Source organism: Oncorhynchus mykiss, chromosome 8 (assembly GCF_013265735.2).
Source record: "Oncorhynchus mykiss isolate Arlee chromosome 8, USDA_OmykA_1.1, whole genome shotgun sequence".
Classification (NCBI taxonomy): Eukaryota; Metazoa; Chordata; class Actinopteri; order Salmoniformes; family Salmonidae; genus Oncorhynchus; species Oncorhynchus mykiss.
Window position 1 is genome coordinate 51595972 of NC_048572.1, and position 12666 is coordinate 51608637.

Genomic DNA, 12666 nt, shown 5'->3' on the forward strand with positions numbered 1-12666 from the left:
ACAGCTATAGTAGATCTAAAATGTGCAGAGGAATCATGGAATGATCCCATCTCAACGTCTCATCCCAGGGTGATATACAACTTCCATGACACTTTCACAGCCTTGTCAAGTGCTTCTCAGAAGATCTTACTCCCGTGTATCTTTTGATCAGCATGTCCAGCTAAAACAGTGCAATGCACTTAGGAAAATGTATGCAAATAGAAAACAGTTATATATGTAGACATCAATAATGTCAGCTTGTTATTGACTTTCTCAATATGAATGACCAGCAAAGGATTGAGGGTGGGGAGTAATTTATCTATGGCTAGTGGTGCCCAGCCAGGCAAAAATGTGCAATAGTGGGGGATGGGGGAAACACTGTTTTGACTGGTGGCTGGCTGTTAGCTTGAAGCCTCTATACTTTTTCCTTTTCATCTGATTGGTGGAACCAAGTGAAGGCTCTTAAACCCAATTTGGGAGGAGGGGGAGGGATGGTTATTCTGTGATGGAGCCATTGTGTGCTGGCTCGAAGTACTGTATATGATTGTGAAAGTGAGTTGCCTATTTCTTCATAATTCTATTCTGAGTAGTTGAACTCTCCCATTTCTTTATGGACAATATTAATGCATTCAAAGAGACTGGTTGTATAAAATATAAATTCACAGAACTGTATGGCATCTAATTATCTAAATTAATACAATATTGGCTTACCATACGTTTTAATCGTTTTGCAGGAAATAACATTTCCTGTACACTTTTTCTACATGTGACTATGCTTTCTGTGTCTCGCTTCAATGAGTGATGTTTGGAAATACTGTAGCAAGCTGCCTGGACTGCCCATTTTTGTAGGGAAAGTCGCGTCACTGTGTTGAGTGTCTGAAGCCGTTGGCTTCGAACCGCCTGGCTTTGTATCTTATCTATTAGCGTTAAAATGTTAATTAATTTCCTTGTTATATCAATTTTGCAATCTTTGGAAAGAGATAACATGGTTTAGCTTTAAACACGTGGATTACAGCGGAAGCCATCTATCAAAAGATTTCAGACAAAGTAGGTAGCTAGCTACTGGATTATGGGGACACATTTTGAAAGAGCAGCTAGCTAGCCTTGCTAGCTAACCAGCACCGTTCATATAAAGAACGAATCTTGTTTTTTTTGGTTTTGTTGTTGGAACACAGGAATAAATGCAAAATATTGCGACCCCTTTCTAAAGGTATGCCCTGTAATATGTTTTTGTGACTAACTAGTTAGCTACCGCTAAATCCTTGTTTAGCAATGCCTCATGGTCGCGGGAGAGTGGCGACCGAAAAACCACGTCGCGGTGCCCAGGCTAGCTAGCTAATCACTACGTTAGCTTAGCCTCTTGCGTACAACCGTGTGGGGGATGGGCTTTGTGCTCTTCGCGCTAGCTAGTTAGCAATGCTAGCTAGTTAGCAATGCGAGATACGTTAGCTTAGGCTAGCCGGTGACATAACGCCAACTATCGGTAGCTAGCTAACGTTAGACGAAATCGTTTTTTAATATTACTGTCGCTAGCTAACGTTTATAAATTAGGTAAAACCTAAATTGCGCAGTTGGGTAGTTAACGTTAAGTTGCGGATAGTAAATTGTGCCGACTGGTGTAGTGTGCCAATGTTAGAAAACGCTATCATAGTCAACGTTATATCACAGCTGTACACGAAGGTACTGTACATGTTAACGTTACAGTAGTAACTAGGTAATTATTCTTTCCAGTCTGCTTCTTGCGTACTCCTACCAGGGCACTTGTAGCACAAAGGTCCATTGGCTGTATGGATTCATCACTGACCCAGTCTGATAGTATAGCGACACACCCCTCTTGGCCAGTCAGTTTTTAACTCTTTCCTCAATCTGCCTGCGTAGGCACTGCAACATTTCCCTTACAATTTCCATATAATATTGGCAGGTAATATATCAATGTACTGGGATTGTTAAGTCCCAGTTGTCGTGCATAATTATGAGCTCTGAAGTTGCTATGAAAGCATCATCCTCTTGCCATGATACCTATATACTTCTAAACAGTATAGTCAAGGGTTCACTCTTATGTACTTACTCAGAGAGGGTCAACATGAACAGTGTATAAACTGGAATTGAAAATAAATGCCTTTCGTTAACTAACACTCACGCTTGACTTTTCCAGTACTGACGTTCTTGAGGAAACTTACTATGACCGAGATGTGGTTGTCCCACCTAGCTATCTTGAGATGAATGCACTAACTGTAAGTCACTCTGGATAAGAGCGTCTGCTTAATGACTCAAGTGTAAATGTAATTATTCTGTTCACTGTCTTCGTTCCTAGATTGCGGAGTTCCTCCTCTGGACGGTGGAGCAATGAGCTTCTGAAAGACACTTGATCACATGGTGAGTAGTCTGGGGCTGACATAATCGTATGTAATCGCATGCATAGTGATGGCTGAGAAGTGTTTCCGAAGCAACACACAAGTTGTGCTTTTGTCTTATATAGTATAATAGAAAGCACAGTGGTTATCTCAGAATCACACTGACATGCCTGACGATTGCATTGTAAGGATGACTTTCTCCATACTTTGGCTCAAACCTGGACTACCAGAATGCGGAGTTGTTTTGGATATACCCACAGGAGCACATCTCCCATGATGTGGGTTTTCAAATCCCCAAACAGACCGTCAACTTTCGTGAAGGAGCAGGAGAGGAGTCTGCAGATGCAGTCAGACCCTCGGCAAGGTGTCAGGACTCTGGGGTTATGGCCTGTACTTCAGTGCATGTCAAACAGAGAGACAACTAACTCACACTGGTGAGCCATATTCGCCCTCCTTGACCCGACTGAATTGTCATCACCCCAAAGAGGCATGAGGGAAACTAGGGCAGGGCGATATACTGAATTAATTCAAAATAATGTTTTAGCGCAATGTTCCAAATACCTGTATTGCAAAAGTCAAGTATTATTTAATTGTTTTTGTTTCTTTGAGTGTTTTGTCTTTTTGGTCTCGTCTCCTTCGCTCCTTCTGTACTGTGTACTTTCGCACACAGACACCAAGCCCCTCCCACTGCCATTTCCTCTCTGACAACAAGCAGTTTCAACTCGCTATTTGCATTTGAGGTTTGGTCTAACATAATTGGTCATATGGACCCCCAAACACATTGAGACATTATTTGTACTGTAATGGAGGAGAACTTAACCTTCATAATGATACCCTTTTTATGTCTCCACTCCCAAAATATAGAGCAGACCATACTAAGACGGCAGTATCAATGAATGTGGAAAATTAATACTCAGTTTGTCGCAGGCGGCATTGCAGTACCATGTACCGTTAGCAGCATTTTAGCCAGACGGTAATGCGCAAGCTGTCTAGTCTGTGTTTTGTAAATGTGCAAAGAGCATAAAAATACTCATTTATTTAAGGAATTGTCAACCCATTCTGAGAAATAAGCATCTTGTCCAGGTAGGCCTCTTGATTTCCACATCTAAACACAGTGATCAGGCTATTTTGTTCAAACAGTTGGAGACGGACAGGAAGGTGTGTCCATTAGCAAACAAATACAGTGCATTTGGAAAGTATTCAGACCCCTTGACTTATTCCATATTTTGTTACGTTACAGCCTTATTCCTAAATTGATTTTGGTTTAAAAAAAATATATATCTCATCATTCTACACACACAATACCCCATAATGACAAAGCAAAAACAGGTTTTTAGAACATTTTGCACATGTATTAACTGAAATATCACATTTACATAAGTATTCAGACCCTTTACTTAGTACTTTGTTGAATCACCTTTGGCAGCGATTTCATTCTCGAATCGTCTTGGGAATGACGCTACAATCTTTGCACATCTGTAGTTGGGGAGTTTCTCCCATTTTTCTCTACAGATCCTCTCAAGCTCTGTCAGGTTGGATGGGGAGCGTCGCTGCACAGCTATTTTCAGGTCTCTCCAGAAATGTTTGATCGGGTTCAAGTCCGGGCTCTGGCTGGGCCACTCAAGGACATTCATAGGCTTGTCCCGAAGCCACTCCTGCATTGTTTTGGCTGTGTGCTTAGGGTTGTTGTTCTGTTGGAAGGTGAACCTTCACCCCAGTCTGGGGTCTTGAGCACTCTGGAGCAGGTTTTCATCAAGGATCTCTGTACTTTTCCCAATTAATCTTTTCCTCGATCCTGACTTCTCCCAGTCTCTGCTGCTGAAAAACATCCCCACAGCATGATGCTTGCCACCACCATGCTTCACTGTAGGAATGGTGCCAGGTTTCCTTAAGATTAAGACGTGCGCTTGGCATTCAGGCCAATGCGTTCCATTTTTGTTTCATGGTCAGTTCTTTAGGTGCCTTTTTGGAAAATTCCAAGCGGGCTGTCAGGTGCCTTTTACTGAGGAGTGGCTTCCGTCTGGCCATTCTACCATAAAGGCCTGATTTGGTGAAGTTCTACAGATATGGTTGTCCTTGTAGAATGTTTTCCCATCTCCACAGAATATCTCTAGAGCCATCGGGTTCTAGAGCCAAGGGTCTTCTTCCCTGATTTCTCAGTTTGCCCAGGCGGCCAGCTCTAGGAAGAGTCTTGATGGTTCCAAACTTGTTCTATTTACCCTTCTCCAGATCTGTGCCTCGACACAATCCTGTCTTGGCGCTCTAAGGACAAGTCCTTCGACCTCATGGCTTGGTTTTTACTCTGACATGTACTGTCAATTGTGGGACCTTTTAAATAGACAGTTGTGTGTCTTTCCAAATTATTCTTTAAAATGTTTTTTAACAAGGCAATTCAGTTAAGAACAAATTCTTATTTACAATGACGGCCTAGGAACAGTGGGTTAACTGCCTTGTTCAGGGGCAGAATGACAGATTTTTACCTTGTCAGCTTGGGGACTCGATCTAGCACCCTTTCAGTTACTGGCCCAACTCTCTAACCACTAGGCTACCTGCCGCCCCAATCATGTCCAGTCAGTTGAATTTACCAAGTTGTAGAAACATCTCAAGGATGATCAATGGAAACAGGATACACCTGAGGTCAATTTCAAGTCTCATAAAAGGTCTGAATATTTATGTAAATAAGGTATGTCTGTTTTTTTATATAATACATTTGCAAATATTTCTAAACCCCCTGTTTTCACTTTGTAATTATGGGGTATTGTGTGTAGAATGATGAGGATATATAAAAATACATTTTTAGAATAGGGCTGTAACGTAACAAAATGTGTAAAAAGTCAAGGGGTCTGAATACTTTCCGAATGCACTGTAGATCCAAGTTGGCTAAACTTTAAATATAAAAATTAGCTGGCTACTCACTACCAGGTGGGCTTGTGCTTGAGAGATTGTTTGAGACCTGTGTTAATGTTCTATAATACCTGGTAAGAAGTTGGCCATTATCAGTGGTTCTGGTTAAATTTGTAACAAAAGGGAATTTTCTTAGACTTGAAAGTCAGATCAGTGATTATTGCAACAAAGCCGGTTATAATATTTTCATTTGTAGTGGATTTATTTAGCCTAGGTATAATTTTACAAGGCCGGAATTCATTAGATTATTCCTGACTGTTTGAAATAGTGTATTGACCCTCAACATTTTTATATATATGTTGTGAATCACTGATAAGTTTGAAAAGGCCATATCGCCCAGCCCTAGAAAAAAAAACGTCAAAAAATACTTTCCGTCCCCCAAACGCTGTAAATATTTGCGTGGGGTAGTTGGAATACACAGCCATGACCATTAATAAACGCCTCAACCCATTTTGGCTTGGCTTCTCGAGCTGTATCTGACATGCATTCCTGCACATAAACTCTCATACAAACTGTGCTGTTTTAATGCATTCATACTTATAGCCTTGGGCCTCGTGTTCAGAGAGAGAGTGCTGTCCTTGGGCAAAGTGCAAAAGGTGAGATACAGTAGAAGCTACAGTATAGCCCACAGAGAGGCTTGTATACAAACAGACTACAATCCTTTCCACTGAAATGTGTGGAGGGAAAGAAATGGTCCAAGGCTAGAATGGCTGGCATTTCATTGTTATTTTGTTGATGTTTTGAACAACAACGCCATAGTTAGCATCTCCAATATAAAGTCGAGCTGAGGATCGATGGTTCCAGGGACATTCTCTTCATATCAGATGTTTAATTAAGGCCTACTCTGTGTGTCTAACCCCAAGGAGATCTGGAAAAGGGTTAAAGGCCTGGAGAATAAACCCTCCTCACAGCTGCCCATGTCCCTTAAAGTTGATGATGTGGTTGTTACTGACAAGAAGCACATGGCTGAGCTCTTTAATCACCACTTCATTAAGTCAGGATTTCTATTTGACTCAGACATGCCTACTTGCCCATCCAAAATTTCTTCCATCTCCCACCCCTTCTAATGTGACTATCACCAATGCTTCTCCCTCTGTTTCCTCTGCTCTGCTACAAAGTTTCTCCCTGCAAGCAGTCACTGAGGTGCTAAAGGAGCCCTTGAAACTTGACCCCCAAAAAACATCTGGGTCCAATGGTTTAGACCCTTCTTTAAAGTTGCTGCCCCTATGATTGCCAAGCCTATCTCCGACCTTTTTAACCTCTAGCGTCGAGCAACCCGTATCCGGGAGTGTAATCATAGCCTCAAGCTTATTACCATAACGCAACTTTTTCTATTCATGAAAATCGCAAATGAAATGAAATATATTCAAACACAAGCTTAGCCTTTTGTTAACAACACTGTCATCTCAGATTTTCAAAATATGCTTTTCAACCAAAGCTACACAAGCATTTGTGTAAGAGTATTGATAGCCTAGCATAGCATTAAGCCTAGCATTCAGCAGACAACATTTTCACAAAAACAAGAAAAGCATTCAAATAAAATCATTTACCTTTGAAGAACTTCGGATGTTTTCAATGACGAGACTCTTAGTTAGATAGCAAATGTTCAGTTTTTCCAAAAAGATAATTTGTGTAGGAGAAATCGCTCCGTTTTGTTCATCACGTTTGGCTAAGAAAATGACCGGAAAATGCAGTCACTTACAACGCCGAACTGTTTTCCAAATTAGCTCCATAATATCGACAGAAACATGGCAAACGTTGTTTAGAATCAATCCTCAAGGTGTTTTTCACATATCTATTCGATAATCCTTCAGTGGTGGCAGTTGGCTTCTCATCAGAAGCAAACGGAAAAATACTGCAGCTGGAGATTACGCAATAATTGCAACGGAGGACACCAAGCGACCACCTGGTAGATATAGTCTCTTATGGTCAATCTTCCAATGATATGCCTACAAATACGTCACAATGCTGTAGAAACCTTGGGGAAAACGTGGAAAACGTAAGCTGACTCCTAGCTCCTTCACAGCCATATAAGGAGTCATTGGCATGAGGCGGTTTCAAAAAATGTGGCACTTCCTGATTGGATTTTTATCTGGGTTTCGCCTGTAACATCAGTTCTGTGGCACTCACAGACAATATATTTGCAGTTTTGGAAACGTCAGTGTTTTCTTTCCAAAGCTGTCAATTATATGCATAGTCGAGCATCTTTTCGCGACAAAATATCTTGTTTAAAACGGGAACGTTTTTCATCCAAAAATTAAAAGAGCACCCCCTATATCGAAGAGGTTAACCTGTCTCTCCTTTCTGGGGAGGTTCCCATTGCCTGGAAGGCAGCCACGGTTTGTCCTTTATTCAAAGGGGGAGATCAAGCTGATCCTAACTGTTATAGGCCTATTTCTATTTTGCCCTGTTAATCAAAAGTGTTGGAAAAACGTAATAATCAACTGGCTGGATTTCTTGATGTCCATAGTATTCTCTCTGGTATGCAATCTGGTTTCCGCTCAGGTTAAAGATGTCAGTGCAACCTTAATAAAGGTCCTCAATGTTGTCACCATTGCAATTGATTCAAAGCATTGTTGTGCTGCTATTTTTATTGACTTGGCCAAAGCTTTTGATTTTGGTAGACCATTCCATTCTTGTGGGCCGGCTAAGGAGTATTTGGCCTGGTTTGCGAACTACCTCAGAGAGTGCTGTGTATAAAGTCAGAAAATCTGCTGTCTCAGCCACTGCCTGTCACCAAGGGAGTACCCCAAGGCTCAATCCTAGGCCCCACACTCTTCTCAATTTACATCAACAACATAGCTCAGGCAGTAGGAAGCTCTCTCATCCATATATATGTAGATGATAGTCTTTTATACTCAGCTGGCCCCTTCCCAGATTTTGTGTTAAATGCTCAACAACAAAGCTTTCTTGGTGTCCAACAAGCTTTCTCTGACCTTAACCTTGTTCTGAACACCTTTAAATCAAAGGTCATGTGGTTTGGTAAGAATAATGCCCTTTTCACCACAGGTGTGACTACTACCATCTGAGGGTTTAGAGCGGTGTGGAATCAAGGAAGATTTAGATTTAAGATTTAATTCTCAGGATCTACAGTTGAAGTTCGGAAGTTTACGTACACTTAGGTTGGAGTCATTAAAACTTGTTTTTCGACCACTCCACATTTCTTGTTAACAAACTGTAGTTTTGACAAGTCGGTTAGGACAAATACTTTGTGCATGACACAAGTAATCCAACAACTGTTTACAGACAGATTATTTCATTTATAATTCACTGTATCACAATTCCAGTGGGTCAGAAGATGACTGCCCTTAAACAGCTTGTAAAATTCCAGAAAATTATGTCATGGCTTTAGAAACTTCTGATAGGCTAATTGACATAATTTGAGTCAGTTGGAGGTGTACCTGTGGATGTATTTCAAGGCCTACCTTCAAACTCAGTGCCTCTTTGCTTGACATCATTGGAAAATTTTAAAAAATAAGATAAGACTGCAGAAAAATATTGTAGGCCTCCACAAGTCTGGTTCATCTTTGGGAGCAATTTCCAAACATTGAAGGTACCACGTTCATCTGTACAAACAATAGTACGTGAGTATGAACACCATGGGACCACGCAGCTGTCATACCGATCAGGAAGGAGACGCGTTCTGTCTCCTAGAGATGAATGTACTTTGGTGTGAAAAGTGCAAATCAATCCCAGAGCAACATCAAAGGACCTTGTGAAGATGCTGGAGGAAACGGGTACAAAAGTTTCAATATCCACAGTAAAAGGAGTCCTATATCGACGTAACCTGAAAGGCCGCTCAGCAAGGAAGAGGCCACTGCTCCAAAACCGCCACTAAAAAAAGCCAGACTACGGTTTGCAACTGCACATGGGGACAAAGGTCGTACTTTTTGGAGAAATGTCCTCTGGTCTGATGAAACACAAATGGAACTGTTTGGCCGTAATGACCATCGTTATGTTTGGAGGAAAAGGGGGATGCTTGCAAGCCAAAGAACAACATTCCAACCGTGAAGCACGGGGGTGGCAGCATCATGTTGTGGGGGTGGCAGCATCATGTTGTGGGGGTGCTTTGCTGCATGAGGGACTGGTGCACTTCACAAAATAGATGTCATCATGACGTAGGAAAATTATGTGGATATATTAAAGCAACATATCAAGATATCTGTCAGGAAGTTAAAGCTTGGTTCCAAATGGACAATGACCCCAAGCGTACTTAAGTATTGGAGTGTCCATCACAAAGTCCTCACCTCAATCCTATAGAACATTTGTGGGCAGAACTGAAAAAGCATGTGTGAGCAAGGAGGCCTACAAACCTGACTCAGTTACACCAGCTCTGTCAGGAGGAATTGGCCAAAATTACCCAACTTATTGTGGGAAGCTTGTGGAAGGCTACCCAAAACGTTTGACCCAAGATAAACAATTTAAAGGCAATGCTACCAAATACTAATTGAGTGTATGTAAACTTCTGACCCACTGGGAATGTGATGAAAGAAATAAAAGCTGAAATAAAGCATTCTCGCTACTATTATTCTCACATTTCACATTCTTAAAATAAAGTGGTGATCCTAACTGACCTACGACAGGGAATTTTTACTAGGATTAAATGTCAGGAATTGTGAAACTGAGTTTAAATGTATGTAAAGTTCCGACTACAACTGTATATCTTGAAATGTAAACACACTTCTTGTTTCTCAGCAACCTCACCCCTCATAGTCAATGTGAATAGGACCAACTATGGGTGTTTCCTATGTGTTATCCTGAATGTACAACCAAACCCATCAGCTGTACCCGTGACTAACGCCACATATTGCAACACAATCCCATTCCTACCATTGTCATGATTCTGTCTGTGTGTCGTGAAGTGCATCGCATTCTCCAGAGTCCAAGGCTCTCTTGATTTGTTTACCATTAGCTATAATTTCTGGTCTCGGTGTGTACTTTTCAGTGGGCTAGCATGATGAAGTGCTATAAATTCCAATCCAGCCATCCTACTGTTGTTTCTTTCCACGGTCCTTTTTAAACAGTGTGTGGCTCACTTGAATAAATACGCATCTCAGGAATACGAACTATGCGGGATGTTATTCCTAACCCCCCCCCCCCCCCCCCCCATCTTTCCTTTCCCCCAGTGGTTTTGTCCACATGAGTCAGCCTGCCCTCTTAAGGAGAGCTCAGTAATTATTTCCAGTTGTGGGGGTAATGAATGGAAACTGGTGCCTTGCCTAAGGGCCAGGATGGAATTTAACTCCATGATTGTACTGCCAATTGATAATGATAAGTTTGGCCGTAACCACAGAGTGTTATGAATTTTCCCCAAAGTAGGTCAGGCAAGGTAAGGGATCAAAATGGGCAAGCCTTTTGATACGGTGTTACATAGTGGAGTTATGTCATCTGTTGGCAGGGCTACAGACCATTTAGTCACATTTTGTGACCCTTTGACTTAGCTGTGCAAGTAAACATTTTTAAATTGGTCGCACTGGTGCAAGCTGCACATTCTACTTGGACACCTCAATCAAAAGGTTCAAATTTTGGGGCAGATAAAACCATTAATTTGTTAAACAGTAAAGTGTCTGCCCTGCTGCCTGTTTAGCTGGGGCTTGCTGTTGTAATGTGCAAGCCTCACACACTCTGTCCCCCCTCATGATTGTATAATAGTGATGGGGGGGGGGGGAAACAATATTATTTTTGGACACTATTATATTGGTTTTTAGATATTAGCCAACACTAGTCAGCTGTACTAGTGCCAAAATGCTGGTATTTTACACCCTATAGCTTGTTCTCCATCTTTTTAAATAATGAGCCTAGTTTTCAGCACTTATTTCCATGACAGAAACTAATTTTATCATGCTCTCTCATCTGCAGCAGACATAATGAGCAGTATGTTTGGAGCATCAGATCGCAGTATTGAATCACAATACATATATAATTGTGAGAATTGCAATACATATCGTATCGGCACCTAGGTATCGTGATAATATCTTCAGGTCAATGGCAATTCCCAGCCCTATTGTATAATATTTCTAAATACAATTGGGGGAAAAGCACAACTTTGGAAGCAACTAGTGTCGCTATTAAAGAGAGACTGCCCCTAAAAAGCTATTTCTCATTTTCAAAATGGCCTGTGTCCTCTAATATTCTAGTGTCAAACTTTGTTTCCAACTTTGTGGCAACAGTTTGCGGAAGGCCCTTTCCAGTTTCAGCATGACTTTGCCCTGTGCGAAATGCGATTTCCATACAGAAATGGTTTGTTGAGATCGGTGTAGAAGAATTTGACTGCACAGAGCCCTGACCTCAACCCCTTCGAACACTGTTGGGATGAATTGGAACGCAGACTGCGAGCCAGGTCTAAGCGATCAACATCGGTGCCCAACCTCTCTAATGCTCTTGTGGCTGAATGGAAGAAAGTCCCTGCAACAATGTTCCAACATCTAGTGGAAAGCCTTCCCAGAAGAGTGGAGGCTGTTATAGCAGCAAAGGGGAGACCAACTCCATATTGATGTCCCTGATTTTGGGATGAGATATTCGACAAGCAGGCATGTTTGACACTGCAAATATGTTTAGGGGGTGCCACCAGATCAAGGGCTGGTGCCACTAACTGAAACAGTTAGAGGCACCAGTGCCACCAGGGGAAAATGTTAGTGTGGAACTCTGCGTTGTGAGTTCGTGTTTTTTTTACACCTTATTTTATTGACTCAGGGTATTTGCATGGATCTACTATCCATTGACTTTCAACATGTCGTCTAGACTGTAAATGTTGCCACTCCAAGACTCCCAAGTTCAAAACCAAGCTCAGTTCCAACTAGATGCCTCGTCACTAATCAGTGTAGTGGTAAACTGAAGTCCATCGGCAAGCGTTCAACCATAATGAAGGCACTGGGTTTGTTTGAAGTGTCTGTTTTTAATCTGTTAATAAGTATCTGAGTATAACACAAGCTGTACAGCATTCATATTTTGTCAGGCTGTGTTGTAACTGTGTGGGTGTGTCTCTCTCTTCCTAGGCTCCCATTCCCTTTGTTGACCACCAGGATTAAAAATGAGCATTAGCAGTGATGAGGTCAACTTCCTGGTGTACAGATACCTGCAAGAGTCAGGTAAGACCCACATCTGATCTATAGTGCCTTCGGAAAGTATTCAGACCCCTTGACCTTTTTAAACATTTTGTTACGTTATATAGCCTTATTCCAAAATTGATTTTAAAAAAATCCTCATCAATCTACAAACTATCCCATAATGACAAAGCAAAAAACGTTTTTTGGAAATGTTTGCAAAAATAAAAACGGAAATATCACATTTACATAAGTATTCAGACCCTTTACTCATTACTTTGTCGAAGCACCTTTGGCAGCAATTACAGCTTTGAGTCTTCTTGGGTATGATGCTACAAGCTTGGCACACCTGTGCCAAGCTTGCACCTGAGTTCCTCCCATTCTTC

At 41.5% G+C, this 12666-nt stretch overlaps 1 protein-coding gene across 7 annotated transcripts in view; it reads left to right on the forward strand.

Moving 5' to 3' along the window:
• The first annotated feature begins 444 nt into the window (after positions 1–444).
• The window catches only part of LOC110530054 (F-box-like/WD repeat-containing protein TBL1XR1), a 35389-nt gene continuing 23167 nt past the window's right edge, over positions 445–12666 (forward strand). The window contains exons 1-4 of one of the 7 annotated variants that reach the window (XM_036985603.1): positions 481–531; positions 2135–2213; positions 2294–2355; positions 12233–12325. In XM_036985603.1, the coding sequence (XP_036841498.1) occupies positions 12268–12325 (58 nt within the window). In that variant the 5' untranslated portion in view covers positions 481–531; positions 2135–2213; positions 2294–2355; positions 12233–12267. Of the gene's footprint in view, positions 532–811; positions 1190–2134; positions 2214–2293; positions 2356–12232; positions 12326–12666 lie in introns of those variants that run through there. The other 6 variants (XM_021612836.2, XM_021612838.2, XM_021612837.2 and 3 more) reach the window with 6 other exon arrangements.